Genomic DNA, 21,002 nt, shown 5'->3' with positions numbered 1-21,002 from the left:
AACTCCAGCTCCAAAACAGACCAGGCTGCCTGGGCTTTGTGCAATCGTCCCGGGAAGACCTCTACGGGCAGAGATCCCCCAGCCTCGCCGGGTCTGGAAGGGACTCCAGAGGCTGAGCACACTTCTAGGAAAAGTCTCTACGCACCAAGCCCCGCTGCTCCCCAAGCCCCAGCAGCACAAAGCACAAACCCCCGGCGGGGTGCGACTCGCAGAGCCTGCCTGCACCCCAAACCTTCCCCAGCCCCTATAAACCCACTGGCGAGCCCCAGCGCTAGCGTGGCACATCCCTGCACCACAGCAGGGACCCGCCGGCACGCTGGTGCTTTTGTGGCCATGGTGCACGAAGCTGGGGAAGGCGTCCTCCCACCTCCCTCCTCCCTGAGGTCCGGTTGTGCGAGCAGAGCTGTGAGCGGCGGGGAGGTCTTTGGGAGGGAGATCTTCGGGAGGGAGATCTCTGGGAGGGAGATCTTTGGGAGGGAGACCTTTGGGAGGGAGATCTTTGGGAGGGAGATCTTCAAGAACGAGGTCCTCAAGAGCGAGATCTTCGAGCGTGAGGTTTCCCCAGGAGCTCCCCGGCCGCCTGCGGGGGGTCAGAGCGCCGGGACGAACCTGTCGGAGGCTGCGGGGAAGGCTCCGTGCCTCGGGCCGTGCTCGGCGGCCCCCATCTGCCCGCCGGGGCCGTAGGAGTGGGGCAGGGGCGCGTAGAGCCCGGCGGGGGCCGGCGGCGATGCGGGCAGCACGAAGCGCCCCGGGGGCGCGTACAGGGGGCCGGGGCCGGCCGGGGCGTAGGGGCCGGGGGCGGAGGGCAGCGGCCCGTAGCCGTGGGGCAGGGCGGCGGCGGTGCAGCCCTGAGCGGGGCAGGAGGCGGCGGAGAAGGCGCAGGAGGCGGCGGCGGCGGCGGCGGCGGGGTCCGGGGGCAGCTCGGCGGGGGGGAAGAGGCGGCAGGGGGCGGCGGGGCGCTCGGCGAGGAAGGCCGGGTAGGTGGAGAGGTCGCTGCGCTTGAAGCGCTTCCTGCGGCGGAGGAAGCTGCCGCTCTCGAACATGTCCCGGGCGTGCGGGTCCAGCGTCCAGTAGTTGCCCTTGCCGGGGCGGCCGGGCTCGCGGGGCACCTTGACGAAGCAGTCGTTGAGGGTGAGGTTGTGCCGGATGCTGTTCTGCCACTTGCGGGGGCTGTCGCGGTAGAAGGGGAAGCGCTCGGTGATGAAGCGGTAGATGCCGCCCAGCGTCAGCCGCCGCTCGGGCGCCTGCCCGATGGCCATGGCGATCAGGGCGATGTAGCTGTAGGGCGGCTTGCCCCGCTCCGCCGCCCGCTTGCGACGGCGGCGGCCGCCCCTCGCCGTCCCCCCCGTCCCCGCCGCCGCCGCCTCCTCCCCGTCCCCCGGCGGCGCCGGGTCCCCTTTCAGCGGCGGCGGGGGGCCCGGGGGGCCCGGGGGCAGGCGGCTCTCGGCGGTCATGCGGCCGTCGGGGCGGCCCCGCCGAGCCCAGGAGGCGCAGCCCGGCCCCTTCGCCGCCGCCGCCGCCGCTTTTATGGGGCCGTGTCCGGCGGCTCCGCGCCCCGGCGGCGGCCGGCACTCCCCCTGCTACGCCCCGCGCACCGGGACGGGCTGGGGCAGGGGCTGGGGCAGGGGCAGGGGCAGGGGCAGGGCAGCGCCCCGATGCCGCCCCCCGGGCCCCGGCAGCGAGCCCCGAGCGGGTCCCTGCTTGCCCGGGGTACCCGTGCCGCGGGATGTCAGCTGCCAGCCTGGAAGGGGATGGGATGGGGATGGGATGGGATGGGATGGGATGGGATGGGATGGGATGGGATGGGATGGGATGGGATGGGATGGGATGGGATGGGATGGGATGTGCGTGGCCCTGACGGCTCCCTGCTGCTGGCTCAGGTGCTGGGGGTTTGGCCAGCACCAAGTGAGCGCCGTGTGTGTGTGCTGTGCGTGCCGTGCTGGCACGGGGACCCTCCGCAGGCAGTGTGTAAGGGGCTGCAGGAGGGCCCCGGGAGGTGGGAGAGAAGGGAGCGGCACGAGCAGGAACGTGCGTGCATGGAGGGAGAGCACACGCAGGTACACACAGGTGTGCGAGGGCACTGGGGCAGGATTGAGGGGTGTGCATGGGGCTCCTGGGCATGCAGCGGGATGCACGCGTGTGCACACGCACGTGGCACAAGGCATGAGCGTCCCTGTGCGTGTGAACGTGTGCTGGAGTGGATGGGGTGGGAGTGTGGCGGGGCTGACAGGCAGGACGGGGTGCAGCGAGTGCAGGTGCTGGCCTGCTGGAAGCACTCCTGCCTTGGTGCCCCCTGCCAGCGCTCCCAGAGCTCTTGTCAGTGGTGTGCGGGGTCTGCAGCTGTGGGAAGGGCACCCCCAAACCCCCGGGGACCCCTGCGCAAAGGAGATGTGCATCCCGGTGAAACAGCGGTCCCTCGGAGGTTTCCCACAACGTCATTTCTCCACGCAGAGAAAAACCAGCACGTGTGAGGAGCCACTGGCATGCGGAAAACCAGCCCAAGCCCTGGCTCCTTGCTAAATAAGGGGACGCTGAGTCTCAGGCCACCTACATATTCCTACAGCTTCTAGCAGAAAAAAAAATACAGGGTGGGGTGGCACCAGCCGAGGACCCACGCGCGCTGTCCCAGCTGCTGGCATCATTTGTGTGGCAGCATTTCACGTCGCGTGCTGCGGCGCTCGACCCAAGAGCGTCCTCCTCCTCCCGCAGTGACACCCGCGGTGTTGGAGCAGGCAGAACACAGCGGGAGGGTTACTGAGAAGCAGCCTCCCCCAGCACAGCTGCCTCTCCTGCCGTGCTCTGCCCCCTTGGCTCACAGGAAGCCGCATCTGGGCACGAATCTCCCCTACCCGGCCCTCCGAAGGGCGGCTCTGGGGCTGTGCCTCGCTGCGCCATGCCAACGCCGTGCCTCCAGAGGGCAAAGTCAGATCGTGCTTCAGTCTGCGGTGGCAGGCGGTGGGGAACAAAAGAGGCGTGCGCTGAGGTGGGGTGGCGTGCTGAAACGCTGCTTTCGCCCTTCCTGCTGCTGGTGAAAATCCCGGCAAGAAACCCCTTCCAAGAAAGCCCTCTCCTTGGCAGATCCCAGCATGGCAGCGGGGTGAGCTGGGTACCGAAATAGCGCCTGCTGGCTGCTGCTCCTGCGCCTCTCCTCGCCACACACGCGGAGCTGTTGTGAGTGAGGCGGCGTTTGTGCGACGTGCTGGCTGTCCCCAGTCTGGTACTGCCAGCAGGCTGCTTAAAAAACACTTCCAGCCCTCCCGTCTGGGCACGGGAACGCATCCCATCTTAACGACTGGTGTCACGAGCGCTGTGGGATCCACACCCTGGGCTGCAGCTCTCCCGCCCTGGTCGGTCACAGTGGTGCCTGTTGCTGGAGCAAGAGCCTTGGTGCTCTTCACATCCATGGGCACTTTTTTGGTTCAGCGATGCTGGAGGAGGGACAACGTTTTTATAGAGGAAAGAGAGAATCCGGTGCTTTCACACAGTCTTGTCGTCCCCAGCATTGATTTACCAAATACAGTTGGAAATGCCACTCTGGTTAAACACCCGCAGTGCAATAGGAAGCGTGTGGTACCTACGGGACTGTTAGCCATACGAAAGCTATAGCTCGACCTTTCTCTCGGTACCAGGGACAGGGTTTTGGAGAGCACCAGCAGAGCCAGCTTTTTTTTTTGTTTTCCATCTGAACTCCCCAGCTCAGATCCTGCCTGTGCTGAAATCTGCCTTTGGCTGAGGAAAGCACTCACTGATTTTGAGACCAGGCACTACAGAACGTGCCCGACACGAGAGCTTTATGCCATGGCCTCTCGAGACGGGGGTTTGTTGGTACCACTAGCTGCCAAAAGAGTTATTCCAGCCAAAATCCCATCTGCTTGGATCTCTCAGAGCAATTTCAAACCGTGGAAGAAATCCAGTCCTCTAGGCTTCATTCCCCTTAGTCCCTCCTGGGCTACAAACCACACCCTTGCGATCCCTCGGGAGTAAAGTGCTGGAGGCCCTGCTCTCCGTGAGCCCTGCGACCTGAGGGGCTTCTCCCACCTTCTCCAGGCCTGAGGGGAGCAGGCACCAAGCGTGGGGACTGCCCCTCAGGGGCAGCAGGCTCACGGTTTTGGTTCCAGCACCAGCACGCCTCCCGTCCTTGAAGGGAGATGGGTTTTGTTTTGCCTCTGTGCCCCAAGAGCAGCAGAGAAGCGTTCAAGGTGCCCTGAGCTGTGTGTTCAGCAGTGCCAAATCCCAGATCAGATGGGCTGAAGACAAACGAAATGAAAACACATTTCCCGTGGCGCAGCCTGCATCCCGAGCACAGCTGCCTCTGCAGGGGGGTGACTCCCTTGGTTTTTCTGCCGGTTCTGTGTTTGGCACGAGGTCTCCTCTGCTGGGAGCATGAAGGGCATCCAAGCCAGACAACTTACTGCACTTTAAGACAAAGGACCCCTGCTAAGATCCAAGGGGGGACCGCAAGGCTGGGTCTCCTGGAGCAGGAGAGGCGATGGGGACATCCTTCATCGGCTTCCAGAGCTTGTGCCCACAAGGGGCAGTCCAAAATCACCGAGTTTAAGGTATCTTTTATCTGACTGGAGGCACCAGATACAAAAGCAGAGGGGTGGTTGTGTGGATACGTGGAAATACTTTGTACCTAGAGCTTGGCGTGCAGACCAGGGTGAGATCTCTGAGGGGGAGAGGAGGTGTAGCTGCCACATGCCTGTGGCCACGTGGCGGAAGAGGGGATGGAAAGCAACAGACTAATGGATACTTTGCATTAGTGGCCTGGTTGGTTATCATCGGTTGTGCTTTCCCAAATTAATGCCACTTCCCTCCCCCTGGTTATGTTTCTGGACCTGGTTTGCAAGAGGATCAGGCTGCCCATTCTTGCCTTTGTACCCCCAAGAAATCCATGGGAGCTGAGCAGATCTGTCAGATGCCGTGCAAGGAGGAGCTGACTTTTTCTGGGGACGTGCAAAGCAGAGTCAGGCTCTCTTCTGTAGGACGAAAATCACTTGTTATGCCTTTTTTTTTTTTTTTTTTTTTTTTTTTTTTTTTTTTTTGGCAGGTGGTGTGCGGTTTGCATGGCTCTCGCTCCTCTGCAGCTTGTGCATTTCAGCGCCTCATGAAAATCTTCCGGATGGGTATCTTTGAATAGCCATCGGGGCTGTTGGCATGGAAATAAGAGCTTTCTATTTTGCCTTTCAAATGCTCTATTTGGGCCAGTCATTCAACAGTTTCGAGAGGTTTAATCCCCTCTAATAGCGGCCTACGTCTTTGGCATTCGCTCAGCCTGTAGCAGGTCCAAGCACACGGGGCACGGTGGTGGCTCTTGCAGGACCGACATCTCCTGCTGCCCACCACCTCCTGCCCTCGGGGGTGCCCTGCTGGGACCCGTCTGCTGAGCCTGCCACCTCCGCGGGGCTGGCTGGACCCTGGGCTTGTGCCATGTGAAGCCTGGCACTGCTGGCAGGAGTGCTGCTTCATCCCTCTCAGCAGCCAGCGGCGAAACCTGGTGCCCGATAGATGATGATGATGATGGGATGCGGCCATTTGGACAGGGTAGTTTATTGCTTTTGTTATTTTATTTGAGACTAATTATTTAATTACTTTGCCTTAATGTCAGCAAAGAGTCCTCGCAAGTATCTTGCTGTATTTCAGTCAGCCATTTGGAAAGAAATGTTTCCTTTCTTTTTCCTTCGTTGCAGACAGAACCGCACAGCCCTGGACAGCGTTGCCCTTTTTCTGACCAGCACTTCAGTGTGGAGTGGAAAGGGAACAGGTAATTTTAGCCATGCTGTAGTGCTGGGAAATTAATAGGCAGGAGAGATTTCTTGGTTGTGTTCTTTGCTGCTAATGGCCTTCTTGTTGTTCCACCCAAAACACAGCCATTTAAAGGTCTTTAGCAAATTGCAGTAGAGTTTTCCTATAATTTAGTAACCAATTTCCTCAGTTGGCTTGTTCTATTCTGTTTATTCTGTGGCACTTGCAGCTTGCAGGAGGTTGAGCATTGATTTCCTCATGGTCAGAGAGGACAGCCAAGCAGGAAAAGAAGGGAAATAAAAGGTTTGGAGGAAGAGGGGGAGGAGGAGGAGAAGGAGAAGGAGGAGAAAGAGGAGGAGGAAAATGAAGAGGTGGAGAAGAAGGAGAAAAAGGAGGAAGGAGAGGAAGAGGAGGAGGGAGAGGAGGAGGAAGAGCAGAAGGGGGAGGAGAGGAAGGAGAAGAAGAAGGAGGAGGAGGAGAAGGAAAAGGAGGAGGAAGGATGAGGAAGAGGAGAAGGAGGACCACAGAAAGGCAGGGAACGTGGAAAGGAAGGGAAGGGGGCTGGAGCTGGAAGAAGATGAGGAGCCTTTGCTGGAGGTGGAGATGTTTGTTTTGTGGAACAGATCTTGAAGGGACGGACAATAAAAGCGGTGCCCACCAGGGCGTTTTCTCCTCCAGGTCTTGGCCTGGAATCCAAGACTTTCAATCTCAGCGTCTCCTTGGTTTGAGCAAAAAAAAATGTGAAAAAAATGTCACAGATTTCTAGGACTGGTCTTTAAAGAGCATGTAAAACTTGCAGTGCTGTGAGCAGCTCTGTTTTTTTTTTGTTTGTTTGCTTGTTTTTCTCAAGGCCAAGGAAAATCACTGATGAAACAGCATTATAACTCAATATTAATCGCAGAAGGTTAATAATGGGAAAATGGTTGGAAATTTTAATCTCCTCTGTGATTTATAATTTTTACAAACCTTACTTTGGTTCCAAATCACTTTCATTCCCTATCTTGGTCTAAGCAGAAGGTAGCCCACTCTCTGGATGAATCAGAGCTGTGCAGCAACAGAAGCATTCCTTTGTTCCAGAATTTAGGCAGTGAAAGAGGAACAGTAGGAAGAGCAGGGGCTGTAAGAGCAGATGAGTAAGGAAGTGCTATCCTGCACAGTTGCTTTCCCATCACAGACTTGTACTGCTTGGTGGACAGCCTACCTAACTGCAGAGTCTGGTAGTCATCAGTCTTGTAGGTGGGCTGAGAGTTTGTCTCAAGGAAGGAAATTGCTTAGCAATACCCAAATCAGATATGAGACTCTTCAATTTGGAAATACCCCAAGAATGAAAAAAAATGACCTGAATATCTGCTCCCCATCTTCTGGCTTTGAAATGGGGGCGATTGGATATCATCCATGTGGACCTGCAGCATGAGCAGCAGTCTTGCATCTGCCTGCTTCCCCACCCGATGACACCTCTCTGAGGCACCATGTCCACTCCTCCACAGACATAAAGGCATCTCCACGTCCAAAGCTTGGTGCTTCCACAAATCCCCTGCTCTGCAAAAGGCTGCACTCTGCTGTTCTCCAGTCTCTTTGAACACATCTGCTGCTTCTGCCAGGAGGATCACACTGAGGCTTGACAGGGGCAAAAGAAAAAGAAAAACAAAACAAAACAAAACAAACAAACAAACAAAAAACACAGGGCTTAAAATGGCATATGCATCTGCACTAATGTGCACACATGTACCTGCGTTAACACAACACCGAATGGCAAATTACACCTGGCTGTAAGGAAAACTGTGAATACCATCTGCCATCGGTGAATTCAGGCACGTTAGGCACTGACAGTGAATTGGCAGCACCCAGCACTTCAAACTGCTGCTCTAATTCCATGAGTGAGGGATGTAAATAGCCTTTATTTCCAGAACAAAATGTAAAGCAGGGGTAGTTCAGGCTTATTGGCAGTGGTGGGCAAAATCCAAATACTTTTACAAAGGGCTCCTGGTTTTTCCTTTTTTTTTCTTCTTTTCTTTTTTTCTTTTTTTTTTTTTTTCTTCTTTTTTTTTTTTTTCCCTGGGCCTCTTTGTTCTCATTAGCACTCTCTGACCCATTACCACTGTGGTAATTGCCAAACAGTGCCCTACTTACAAATACCCACAGAAATTCACTGGAGTTTTTCTTGAGCCCATAGCAAAATATCTACTCCCAGATGAGGAGACAGTTTATTTCTCAAGTTTTTCTCAAACTTTTCTTTGACAAGACTACAAAGGCTGTGGGTCCTACTGCAGTTAACAGCCCTGTGTGGATTTATGCTAGATAAGCACCTGCTCTCTCACATATGACCTCAGCATCTACCTGAGGCTATGTGTATTTCCAAAAGTGTGGAGGTCACACTAATCTGGATAGAAAGACGGGCTTTTAAGTTTTGTGCTTCTGTTAGAAGCACAGACTGTAACTACACGGTGTGCATTTCCAGAGGCAGCATACAGTTTCAGAGATCTACCTACATTTTGGACAGTGCTCTGAACTGTGCAGTTACCAGTCTGTACTTCACGTGTGCAATCTGTGCCCTGGGACAGGCTTCCCGAAGACACGGTGGGATCCCGGTCCTTTGGGCTTGTTAAAGCCTAACTGGCTGTGGCCTGAGGTTGCGAGAAGACCAGCCTCACTTGGTGCATAACCCTGCTTTCCGCAAAAGGCTGGGCCAGACTATTCCTGCAATTCTCTCTGTTACCATGAGAGACACTGTGAGGTTGAACCACAGTTCCCAGGAGTTTCTGTCAAGTCAGCTCTAATCCTGTCAACGATATAGGAAAATGACTTATGGACACACGCAAAATGGCTTCTCAACCTGCCAGGTGCTCAGATCTTATTTCTCCCAGCTGGCCCTGGTGGTTTTGCTTATGCAGTTTAGGTCTTCATACGCAAATCACAGATTTGCCACCATGCTAGACCACTATCAGAAAACAGATCTTCCAGAAATTATTTAAACAATCACTTTCAGGATCATATTTTGGACAGGGAATAGGAAGGAGAACAGCATCTTTGAGGCCTTCAAGTTTCTCTCCTTTTTGTTGTGTTAAATAAAAGTCAATGCAGTCTTGCTATTTGAAAGTGTTTCTATGACTTTCAGAAATAAAGAACAAGGGAAGGATGGAAAATGAAATGTCAAAATACAAATGAATAAATAAATACATACATAATTAAATAAAGTATGTTTTCTGTGGCAAATGTTTGTTTATATGTGAACACAAGGAAAGGTGTATGGGACAGGGGCAGGGTAAGACCTGCTCTCAGAAGGTAAGCCCCAGAGCAGAAGCCTCTCCCTCCTGAGCCACACAGTCAGTGAAGGAGGCACAGGATTGACCTCAGCTGTCACCAGAGAGAGGGGGCCTCCAAAAGACGCCTGATGACATCCACCCCCAAGGCAGGAGGAGCAGAGGGAGCCAGCAAGCACCGCTCCTTGGTGCTCAGGCAGCAAGAACATCCCATGAGCAGCACAGCATCCCCCCTCCTTCTCTGGAGGTCTCACAGGAGCTCCTCAGGTGGGAAGCACTGGTGTATGCCCTTGCCTGGGGAGATCACTACATTGGGTTTATATGGCAAGTTTTTGGTAGCAGGGGGTTGCAGGGGTGGCCTCTGTGAGCAGAGCCCAGCAGCTGCCCCATGTCGGAGCAGAGCCAGCTCCAGCTGCTCCAAAAGGGACCTGCTGCTGGCCAGAGCTGAGCCAGGGAGCGATGTCTGTTGTGCCTCTGGGAGAGCAGATTTAAGAAAGGAAAAAACAAACAAACAAAAATGCAGCACAACAGCCACTGGGAGACTGAGGACTGAGATCCAGCCCTGCAGCCCCCACGGGCAGTGCAGCAGGAGGGCAGGAGGTGCTGCAGGCAGGCAGCAGCAGTTCCCCTGAGGGCTGTGCAGGGAGAGGCCCCTGGTGGAGCAGGCTGTCCCCCTGCAGCCCATGGGTCCCACATGGAGCAGATCTCCACGCTGCAGCCCCCCCATGGGTGGAGGAGCCCCCGGTGGAGCAGGTGGATGTGGCCTGGAGGAGGCTGCGGCCCATGGAGAGCCCCCGCAGGAGCAGGCCCCAGCCCGTGGAGAGGAGCCCACGCAGGAGCAGGGGGTGTGGGGGGAGCTGCCGCCCACCCGTGGGGGACCCATGCTGGAGCAGTTTGCTCCTGGGGGATGGATGGATGGATGGATGGACCCCGTGGGATGGAGCCGTGTGGGAGCAGTGCTTGAAGAGCTGCTGCCTGTGGGCAGCCCCCCAGGCTCAATTTGGGAAGGACGGCATCCCTGGGAGGGACCCCACGGGGAGCAGGGTCAGAGAGGGACCGAGAAGGAGCAGTGGAGACAGATTGTTAGGGAATGACTGCAGCCCCCATTTCCCATTCCTCTGTGCCATTCAGAGGGAGGAGGTGGAAGAAGGTGGATGGGGGAAAGGTGTTTGTAGTTTGCTTTTAATTTCTCACTGCTCTAGTCTGCTAGTGATAGGCAATACATTACATTAATCTCCCTATGCTGAGTCTGTTTTGCCCATGACTATAAAAGGTGGGTGATGTCCCTGTCCTTATCTCAACCCCTGAGTCCTTTCCATCATATTTTCTCCCCCTTTTCCTCTGAGAAGTGAGAGAGCAGCTATGTTGGAGTTCAGCTGCCCAGCAGGGTAAAACTACCATAAGCGCTCGTGCTGGAGGCCACTGGCCTGTCAGCTGCACTGTGCCGTGCAGATGGGGTGTTCCTTGCTGGTGCAGTGTAAATAGCTGAGCACTGGAGGTAATTTCTTTCAGTCACTTGTTATACGGCTCTATTGAATGGGGAGTGTCATTTTTTTCTCCTCTGAACTAGTCTGGGCAACACTGACAGGAGAGCAGAAAAATAAGAGCTAGTCCTGCAGGAATGACTCATTCTGGCATAGGATTTGCAGAGCGGGATGAGAAGTTCAGGTAAAACAAAGGGAAATGGAGGCTGTAGTAAAACTCTGTGGTTTGGAGCATGACAGTTTAACTGCTACAGAGACAAAGTTGGAAACCCCCTCCCAACAAATTGCTGTACTCAACACCTTGGCAATGTCTAGAGCAAGTCAATATTCGAGCACACTTGTTCCAGGCTCTTTCCCATGGGAGCTGTAGATTGGATTGCTAATTACCATGGGACTGGAAAACAATTTTTATTATTATTATTTTTAATTAAACACAAATAAAACAATGGCTGTCCTTTTAAAGTTTAACTTTGAAATATTTTCTGCATTTTTTAACAGGGGTTACACCAGCCAAGTCCAAACAGAGCAGCACTGTAGTTTCGACAAAGATTTAAGGTTATTTGCAACCAGATTGCTCTAGCAAGGACAACATAGTAGCTGAGGGTGAAAACAGAAGTCCAGCCTAGCTATCCGGGCAGGGTAAAGGGGGGGAGGTTGGATTTCTTGAAGCACTGTTAGACACAGACATCACTCTCCTCTGCATTGTTCAACAAGTCTTTTAACTGCAGCATGCTTTCTCCACCTGAAATCTTTGTAGACATACTTATCTTGTTGCAGAGTAGTTGCTTGAGAGCCCCTCTCCAGAGCATGGATTAGAGAGGGTCATTTTCCCACTATTTTTTTAAAAACATTTCAACATGTCAGATAAAAATATTGGTGTGATAACAGCAAAAAGCAAAGGCATGATGGGGTCACAGAGGACACTCTTCTATCCCATTTTTGATACTTGTTTATAGCAGAGATACAGCACTTGCAGAAAGGGTGTCCTCACATGAGGAAGTCGTTTAGAAAAGATCACTGAAACACTGAGAAGTGTAAAACACTAAGAGGTTTAAAGAGAGCTTATTTATGGAATGGGCAGAATATTAGTGTTGCGTGCAGCCTCCCCATCGGTGCAGGTCCTCTTCTGCAGACCACAGGCACACAGCAGGCCTGCATGGGCGATCTGAGACCCGGTAGGCCCCTCGGTGCCTACATGTGGCACACGCTGACGTGCTGGGGTCCCTGTGGCAGGCTCCAGCGGAGAGCTGTGGGGTCTCAAGCTATTCAGACTGCATTGGGCACACACATTACTGTCAGCAGGGCAGGCTGGGGATGACAAAGGATCTCCAGCAGCAACACGTGGGAGATGTCAGAGCACCCAAGACCTGACGTGGACCTTCTCCAGTCTCCTACGGGGCTCAGGCCATGCGAGAGGCTGGTGTATGAGCACAGCAAGGCTGTGACTGCCTTCTGCAGCCCGCCAGCCCCAGGGTGGCCCCACCTCGCAGGCGCATTCCCCTGCGGATTAGCCCTGCAGGGAGTGTAGCGCCAGAGGAATGTCCTCCCGGCGCAACCTGAAACCCGCAACGTGTTCGCAGCCTGAAAAACTGGATGGGTCGTACCCCTCGTGCTGGGTAGGGGTGCCACTGGGGATGCTCTCAGGATACCCAGACCCTCCAGGAGCTGGGCTGGAGCAGTGGTCGCCGCCTGTCTCATCCCAAATGCTGCCTGGCTGCTCTGGCAGGTGTCCCCCAGGAGCAGGGGACACCAGGTGAGGGCACTGCCAGCAGGCTTGCATTCACCTCCTGGTACTTTCTGCCCATGCCTGTGGCACCGAGGCCCACCGCTGCTACAGAACTGGAAAATGGGTTTTTATTTCAGCGCTTCAGGGCTCGGGCTCTCCCTCGTACACCCAGCTGCTCAGCACAGCTGCCCATGCAGATGCTGATCTGGGTCAGGAGTCACCCGTGTCCGTAACAGCGTGTGGCCAAGAGGTGTGTGCTTTCACACACAACCCCAGGGGAATGAGGGTCGTCGCTCTGGTCAGAAAAGCAGTGTCAGCTCCTGTCGGCGTTTCAGGCCTGGCCCCAGCTAGGAGATGTTCACCCCAACCTCTCCTTCCCCCACAGGGCTCAGCCGCCTTGCCTCGCACACTGTTCTGCCCACCAAAAGCCCTCCCCACAGCGGCTGGCCCCTGGTCCAAAGCCTGCCCCTTCCCCAGTCCGTGCAGGGCCCCCACCATCCCTGCCCACCCTCCTGCCGGCATCTTGGCTTGGCTGCATCCACCCGGGCTCCCCTCCCGTGCTGGGGCCGGCACTGGGTGTGGAGAGAAGCGTTATCTCGCAGGGCTGCCGTGCACGAAGCGGCTTTCCAGTGAGCTCACAGTGGGGTCAGCGCCAGAACGAGTGCAAACAGAGCATAAAGAGGGTTTGCACCCACATGCCAGCCTGATGCAACCCGTCTTTGGTAACCGGGATGGAGCTCCCGATCAAATTCCTGCCTGACAATTGCTCAACCTCGCTGCGGCTGCCACAGGAGGTGGGTGAAGGCACGTGGCCTGGGCCGCCTCCCAGGCTGGATCTTCTGGGGGAGCAGCTGCTGAGGGGTTTGCTCCAGTTCCCTGCCTCGAGGGGCTCGAAGCCCCTCTTTTCCTCGAAGGAAAGAAGGACAGGAGGAATATCCCAGGGGCAGAGCACTGCTCTTTTGCTCTGCCCTGTCTCCTTCACAGCTAGGAAGTGGTTCTGTCTCAGAAGCATGGAGTCACTCTCTCTTCTTCCCCTCCTTTCCTTCGCCAGGTAACCAACAGAACAGCAGCAGCTATGGGACCGGGATGGGCACTTTTCCATCTATGTCCCAGGGAGACTGAAACCCGTGTATTTTCGTCCCAGACCCGCAGCCAATTCCCAGTTTCATCCTAGGAAAGTATTCCCTCTGCTCAGCTCCCATTTCCTGTCTGTGCACCAGGGATAATGTTATTCCGTGTCCTTCCTCATCGAGGTCTGGTGCATTTGGCAGGTGCTAAGTAGGAAACATGCGTCCAAACCTCAGCACTGACTCATTACCACTCAGGCCTTAAAGCATTCCTGCACAGCGGTCTTTGCTCCCCAGAACCTTTCCCAGCCTTCCAGGCATCGAGCATGGGTGGCACAGTGCCAGAGCAAGACACTGCGCCTTTCCTAAATGATGCCTGAGGTCCTTCTCCAATTTTTGGTTCTCATCATACTCCGTTTCTTTGATTTTATTTTATTTTTTTCGGTTTGTTTTGGAAGCCTAAAGGGCTTTTAGGTGCACCGTATATGGAGGGGTCACTTGGGGAGAGAGGCAGCAGAAAGAGAAATACTTCTTTCTGGTTTTACTCTGAGTCAGAGTAGAAGTTTTGCTGTATGGAAGAACTTGGGATCAAGGTCTGCTGCCCAAACACCTCTCCTGGCCCAGTGATGGAGGCGCTTAGAGCTCATGGGCCCGACAGTTCTCCTGGGCTGTGTCTGTCCTACTGTGCTGGGCAGCTCTTGGGCAGACAGAGAGCAATTTACCCCTGCTGCCAGGGCTGGGGTTGAGCTGGAATAACCTTTTGCTCCCAGTGCTCAGGGCAGGATCACTGGGGATGTCTGGCAGCCTGCAGGGATGAGGACGGGCTCCCAGGGCTCCTGGTCCCCCAGGGATGCCAGGGTGCATTCACTGACCACACCAGCAGCGGTGGCGGGTGCCAAGTCTCATGAGGGGCTTCTCCTGGATCTCCATGCTATTTTGGCTGGAAACTGGGGCTCAGGAGGCAGCCACCTGGCAGTCACAGCTGGCCCTGCCAGGAGGGGTCCATTGTGCCTGTCCTGCTCCAGGGATTTCTGGAGTGCTGCTGCGTGTACCAGGCATCACGTGGGATGTGTAAGCACTTCTCTGAGCAGGAGCACAAGAGATGCTGACCCCGGGCCCCCCTTTCCAGCCGAATGATCTTTAAACATACATGCCCCTGAGAGGGAGATGTGATGGGCTTGGAAAGGAGGGTGTTGAGCACTAAGGAAACAGAGCAAAAGTGTCCCCAGAAAAGGGGCCACGGTGTCCCCATGGTGTGGGATGTAGGTGTCCACTGCAGAGGTGCTCACAGCGCTCCCATGGCTCCACAGAGCCTGGACCCACGCACACACTCACTCCAAGGTCCAGCAGACACCTGAAGCACAAGGTGACCTAGCAGCTGAAGGAATAAACAGGCCGCTTTTGGGGGCTGGGATGGACTCTGACAGCCGATTGTATTCGCCAGTCAATACCTGCATGTCCTCGCTGTGTTCGTGCTCCACGGCTAGCAGGCTGCCAAGTAGCTTCTGGGTAACAAGGAACAATATTCCCCAAATGCAGCCCTTTGGTGATTCGTCAGAGGAACCCTTGCCTTCATCTTTCAAAAGCTTTAGTCATTTTGACGAAGAAACGATTTCCTGTTGGTCGAACGGGCGGCTACCCAACACAAACTGCAGATACTCAAAGACAAGGGCTTGTGATCCATCACTTGGCCAAGGGTTATTCTTCAGCCCTAGAGCCGGGATAATCCTAGGTGGGAACATCCGCAAAAGGGTCGGCTGTTAGAGGCATTCCAGTGCCTTTACGTTGGTGTCTAGAGACCTGAGGGGAAGCTCAACCCTACCTAAGACCTCCAGTGAACTCTTTCACAAGCCTTGGGGTTAGGTTTCTAAACCACTGAGGCACGTCTGAAGGCTTCACTCTCTGCTCTCTTCACCACCGGGCTTCCAAACAATTGCATCCTTGTTACACACTTGTCAAAAAGAAAGGGGGAGACGAAGAAAGAGATTTCAATAGTCTCAGGATTTTGCTTAGAGCCGCCTTAATGCTGAATAGCACGCAGAGGTAGAAGGGATATCCTGAACAATGTTTGGTCTCCAGGCAGAATCCGTTTCCCATGACAGTGCCTTTCTGAAGCAGGAATTCCAGCATGAAATAAAACTTGTTAAAGTAGTAAAAGAGGAGGTCTCTATTGTATCCTGCGTGACAGAATAATCCTTCCTCAAGAACAGACTGCTGTCATTTTTCCTCCCATCTGTGAATTTTGGCTTCAGTCAACATCATGATTTTCACAAAGTATAAAAGTAAAGTCCTAACCCTTAAAAGCAACCCATCCAACCCTGCAGGATCTTCCTGCAGACATGTTCACTGCTGCAGATGCAATTTTCCTGTACGAGATCTAAAATGTCTGACAGCATGGAGCTGAAGTAGGGCTCCTTGTTAGGAGAGACGCTTGACAAAAAGAAGCAAATACTTCCCACTCTTCCACAGTTCCTTCTGTTCCACTGGCCCCACACCATTCTGCTTTTTTCAATGCTTCATCCGCATGTTATCATTCTCCCGATTCCTATTTAAAGCTCTCCTTCCTGAAGCATGTGTAAAACCTGCAGAACATAATTTTGACTTATCAGGCAAACAACACGGTTGTGCTGCTGTCTCCCCTTCCCCAAGCTACTTATGTCCTGTGCTTGTTCCACATTTCTCTTCCGTGTTGGTACCCTGGAAAGAGGTGTCTCTGTTCATGGTGTAACCTCTAAGGCATTGTATTAATAATCAATCACAAGCATCATCAGCATTGTCAACATTTCCTGCATAAAGGAGATTGATACATCAAGTAAATAGGACTTAGCAGGGAGACAGGGCTGCTCCTTTCCCCCATTTTCATTCAAAAACCTACTGACTGTCATGCCTGTTCCTCTTGTCTTCTTTTTAAGGCATGCAGTTCCAGTAATACTCATTGACAACTGTGTGTCCCCAGAAATAGCCCTTCTAGGCAGTGCTGATCGTGGATACCAGCACCCTGGTAAATTAGGAGAGCAGCTGCAGCCTTGGGCAATAGTGCCCGTGCTGGTGAGACCTTTGCTTTCTTTGCTGGCAAATCCCACCCAGATTTGGCTTCAGCGCTGGAGGCTGAAGTGGCTTGTTACAGCTTTTGCACACCAACAAAAGAATTCCTCATAACTTGCAAAGCTCTGCATCTCCAGATCTGATGACAGCTCCACACTTTTTACTCAGGGATTTCTCGCATTTTTGAGACAGAAGCCTGTCAGTGAGGAATCAGACCATGGATGACTCGATTACTGGTTCATCAGCAATTTAATTGTGTGGCCTTAAGATTCAGCGTGTCTTTTTTAAAAGATCTGCTCTCGCTGAAGCAGATGGCTGTGGTAAAGGCAATACTGTACAGCAGTCAAAGACGGTTGGTGTAGTGACATACGGCTGTATATCACTGAAATGTCGCCTACAGTGAAAACGCTGTGGAACTGCCTTGTGGCACACCAGAGCTCTCCAGCTGTAGATGCGGAGGGTCAGTGGGCAGTTTTGCTCTGGTTCAGGTGAAAAGGAGGGAATGCTATGGATCACCTGCTGCCATGTGTTGTCAGGAACTGGTCCTCTCTCAGGCATTTGCTCAGAAGCAAGCCTTCTCCTGGCAGGGAGGGCTGAGCTGAGAGGCAGGGAGATGCCCGCACCACCTCTCTCTGCTGACCTCAGAGGCCAAAGCGGAGTGTGACAGATCCATTCTGCCTTGTCAGGCAGGTAGAAACCTTTCATTAAAAAAAAAGAAGAATATTGCCAGTTTCCTTCAAGCGTGGAGGGAAGCAGCTGCTCTCATGGCCATCGTGCTGTTGTTGCAAGCGGGCTCACCCCTGGTTGTTGAAGAGGCAAAGCAGGATCCCCTGTAACTCCATCTGTGTGGAGAGGAGCTCCTGCTCTGCACTGCCTGTGCCCCATTCACCTTCACAGCATCCTCCCTGTGTCCCCACCGAGTCCCCACTCCCCGAATATTGCTGGCAGTCGGGCTTCCCACACGCGTAGGAGCGTGGGACAACCCGGTGCCTCCGCCAGCTGTGAATTCACCACCAGCAGCACCTTTCTTCTCAATCTTCAGCTAGTTTACCTCAGGGTGGTGAGCCGAGAGCAGTTGCCTGCTGGATCTGTTTCAGGAACAGTCAGAAATAGGACTTTGCACTGATGGCTAGTTTTTATCAGTAGCTTGCTTTTTAATCCATGTGACAGGCACATCGTAGATCTTCAAGGGATACTAATTAGTCACATAAATGAAATTAAATTGAAGATGCTGGCAAGGCCATTTGACTGCTATAATTACCATCCTCCTGTTTACTCAGCGCCTTTAGCTGCAGTTTGGGCAGGACTGGTGAAAATCCAGGATCACTCACGGGTATAAGTGAGTGTGAGTCACATTTCCCTGGTTTCCTGCATGGCCTCTGCAGATTTCAGATGGAAGAAAGGCGGAAAAGGGAGAAAACCTAAAACTGCTTCCTCCGACACAAAATCTTCTATACAGTTGAGATGTTTCAGATTTATCGGTGTGGCTCTTACTACATTGCGGCTGTTATTTTAGGTCACCAGATCTGATCTGCTGGCCACCTTTGTTGCAGTATGAAATCTGCAGGCTCTGCAATTTCTTTTCAAAGGATAGGAAGGTGAAAGCACGTGATGCCAGGTGCCATAAAATGCAGAAAACAAAATGCAGGGAACTCATACTGCCTGTGCAATGGGAGCATGCTGCATGCACAACCTCAAGTAGCACTCTGCTGTCTGCAGTCTGCAGAAGTAAAATGCCATGCATCACAGCATCAGAAACATTAAATGCAATTTTCTTAACGGTTACTTTGCTCTGACAAAGATGTCAGATGAGTTGGCAGGGGGATAAGATGGAAAATGGGGTACTGAGACTTAGCTGGAACTATCCATTTCTTTCGTGCTAAGGCACAGGTCAGTTTAAAAGGAGGCCAGGTCACGGTGCATGGATGTACTCCTGGTACAACCACCCCAAGGGTGTTGTGTGGGTGCACAGCAGTTGGATACAGTCTGAGAAGCAGTTTTTAAAACTTAGACTTACAGCCCTCTTGGGACAGTAAGCAAACACCACCAGGCCCTTGTCACGCCTGGATCTGACAGGCAGGTATATGAAGTCCTCAACGTTTGTCCAGTAGTTTGTGGCTGGAAGGAGAGGCCTTGAGTGGAAAATATGAGATTTCTGACAGCCTTTTTGAGAGAGCGAGAGTATGTGAGCAAGCAGAAGGGATGACTGCACATGCATGGGTGTGTGTGCATAAATTTTCCATTTACATAAGGACTGTTGGCAAGGACTCTCTGGGCTTTAAAAGGAGAGAAGCCCGAAAGCTTGGATGACGTATGCTGGAGAGAAAAGAAAGGAGCTGGTGGGCAGGCCTCAAACACATGCAGTGCATTTAGCTTGTCACTGTCATATCTGGGGCATTTCTGTTACGAGGTGAGAAATATTGAGAGGTGGAAGGGAGCTTGTGCTTGTGATAACATGTAAAAGCGCAAGCCAGCTGGATGCTCTGAAGTACTTCTAGGTGCATTGCCACCCTAATCTTTGCCTTGGGTGCAGAAATCCTAAATTAAAAAATATATATATATATATAAAAAATAGAAGGTAAGCAATCTCTTCAATAAATGCTTTATAAGAGCACAGAATACCTTGCCTGAGAAAAGAAATGGGCAGCAAACCTGCAAGGAACAGCCAGAGCAGCAACCCGGGGTACAGCAGCCCTGCAGTGTGAGCGCCCTGCTTCGAGGACAGCGGGGAGGCAGGCAGGGAGAACCTGCACTCATGAAACCTCAGGGGAAGGCTTGTTACTAACTGCACGCTGCCCCTCCGTTGTCTTCTTCCTTTGCCTCTCCTGACATGCAAGCAGAGGCCCAGCTCTGCTCTGACGCAGGCTGTGGGCCCGAGGCCTTCTCCGGAGAGTAGAGGAACACAAGAGGAACAAGTTTGTGGGCACTTCCAAAAACTTTGCTGCTGCCTTTCCTGCCCTGCAGAGCCCTGCCTGGTCGTCCTGTGTCCTTCACACCCCTTCCCACCTGGTGCAGAGCATGGGGAAATCGCCACAGAATGGCAGCCCATCCAAAAGCTGTTTCGGCCATGAGCTGGCTGGCTGTCCAAAGAAGCTTTTTGAAGAATCACACAAAGGTTTTCACCTCATGGTCTTCAGCCCAACCTCCTGCTCAAAGCAAGGCTCACCAAGGCCAGGTCAGCTTGCCCAGAGCCTTGTCCTGTCAGTCTGGAGCATCTCCAAGGATGGAGATCCCATCACCTCTCCGGTGGCTGTCCCAGAGCAGTACCACTCTTGTGGGAAGGATTTTTTTTTTCTGTATATCCAACCTGAACTTTCTCTGTCGTAACCTGTGCCCATTGCTTCCTGTCCTTCACCTGTGGACTTGTGAGAAGTTTGCCTCTCTTCTCCATAACTGCTTTTGGCAGTGGATGGCAGCAGCTGGGTAGCCCCTTGACCTTCTTTTCTCCTTCTCTTCCACTTCTTACCGTTTACGAAATTGGGCATACCCTCTGTGGCATGAAAGTTGTTTTTATTTATTTGTTTTGCCACCACTTCTTTGTATAGCTTTCTCCTAAACATCTCCCTTCAGTAAGACTTTTCCATAAAGGGCCACTCATAATTTGGTAACCCAAAAGGACTGTGTCTGGCCACGGTCAACAACAAAGTGAATCACCCTACAGAAGCAGCCCAGAGAGCCAGCCAGCACCCCTCCATCAGGAACAATGGAGCAGTGCTCCAGAGAAATGTTAAAGCAAGAGAAAGCCTCCTAAAATCTAATCTTCTTGTTAGATCTCCTCTCCGCCTTCCCATTTCTGCCCTCCCCGCGCTCCTCTTGCCGGTGCTTGGCTCTGAAGGGCGCGCTGCTCTCAGGGCAGCAGACCGCATCACCTCCCCGGGGACACTTCGTCCCCAGCGGCTCCTCTTCCCCCTCTCCCCTTGGACGAGCCGCTGAGTGGCTAAGTGTGGGCTCAAGCCTCCTTGTCAGAGCATGGCTGGGCAGGCATTCCTGCGGTGACACAGCGTGCATCGTGCCCGAGAGGAGAAGGCCCTTGAGCTTGCTGCAGCAGCGGAGCGTGCAGATCTCCGGGACCTCTCCTTCCCGCTGCACTCGACTACCAGACGTGCTCTGGCCTCAAGCGCACACTGCTCACCTCTCTGTCATCTCAGGAGGAAATGGAAGACACAGCTCTTTCTGAGGCAGGGAGGTCAGTCACAGAGCAAGTGTTAAGGGTCTTTGTCTGAAGCCACTTCTGGAGGACAAACCAGAAAAATCATCCTTGTTACTGAAAGGGAAAATTTAGCCGGTTGTGACACTCATCCTCTTGAGAGTAGCTCCGGTTCCCACTGAAATCACTGGAAAACCTGCCATCGCTTGGACCAGGCCTCCAAAGCCTATGGTTCTGCATGCTGAGACATTACAGCACACCATCCCCATGCGTCCCAGCAGCTCGGCTACCCGGCTACCACACAGGTTGCATGCCAGATATCCCAGTGCCACTCCTGCATCCAAAATGTGCCAGGCTGGAAAGGTGGAAAAAACTGAGAAAGGCATATTCACTTTTTTTTTAAAAAAAAAAAACTACCCTTTCTCATCACTTCTGGATTTCCAAGCAGGTCACTTTTTGTATTGTTTGATTTTCCCAGGGAAGAAAACACTGAATGTTCAGTGATTGGATCTAATGTGACTAATGGGA

General features: G+C 53.4%; 1 protein-coding gene across 1 annotated transcript; it reads right to left on the bottom strand.

The window, feature by feature from the left end:
- Positions 1-590: 590 nt before the first annotated feature.
- Positions 591-1,454, bottom strand: FOXE1 (forkhead box E1). Its single transcript, XM_032205267.1, has one exon. The coding sequence runs from the start codon at positions 1,452-1,454 to the stop codon at positions 591-593; it is 864 nt and encodes a 287-aa protein (XP_032061158.1).
- Positions 1,455-21,002: the final 19,548 nt, after the last annotated feature.

The sequence above is a fragment of the Aythya fuligula genome, chromosome Z (assembly GCF_009819795.1).
Source record: "Aythya fuligula isolate bAytFul2 chromosome Z, bAytFul2.pri, whole genome shotgun sequence".
In the NCBI taxonomy this organism is placed as follows: Eukaryota; Metazoa; Chordata; class Aves; order Anseriformes; family Anatidae; genus Aythya; species Aythya fuligula.
Note: the sequence above shows the minus strand (reverse complement) of the source record. Positions and strands in the feature narration are given on the sequence as shown.

Excerpts from the sequence above, each read along its gene's own strand:
- FOXE1 (XM_032205267.1), bottom strand. The coding sequence starts at position 1,454 with ATGACCGCCGAGAGCCGCCTGCCCCCGGGCCCCCCGGGCCCCCCGCCG.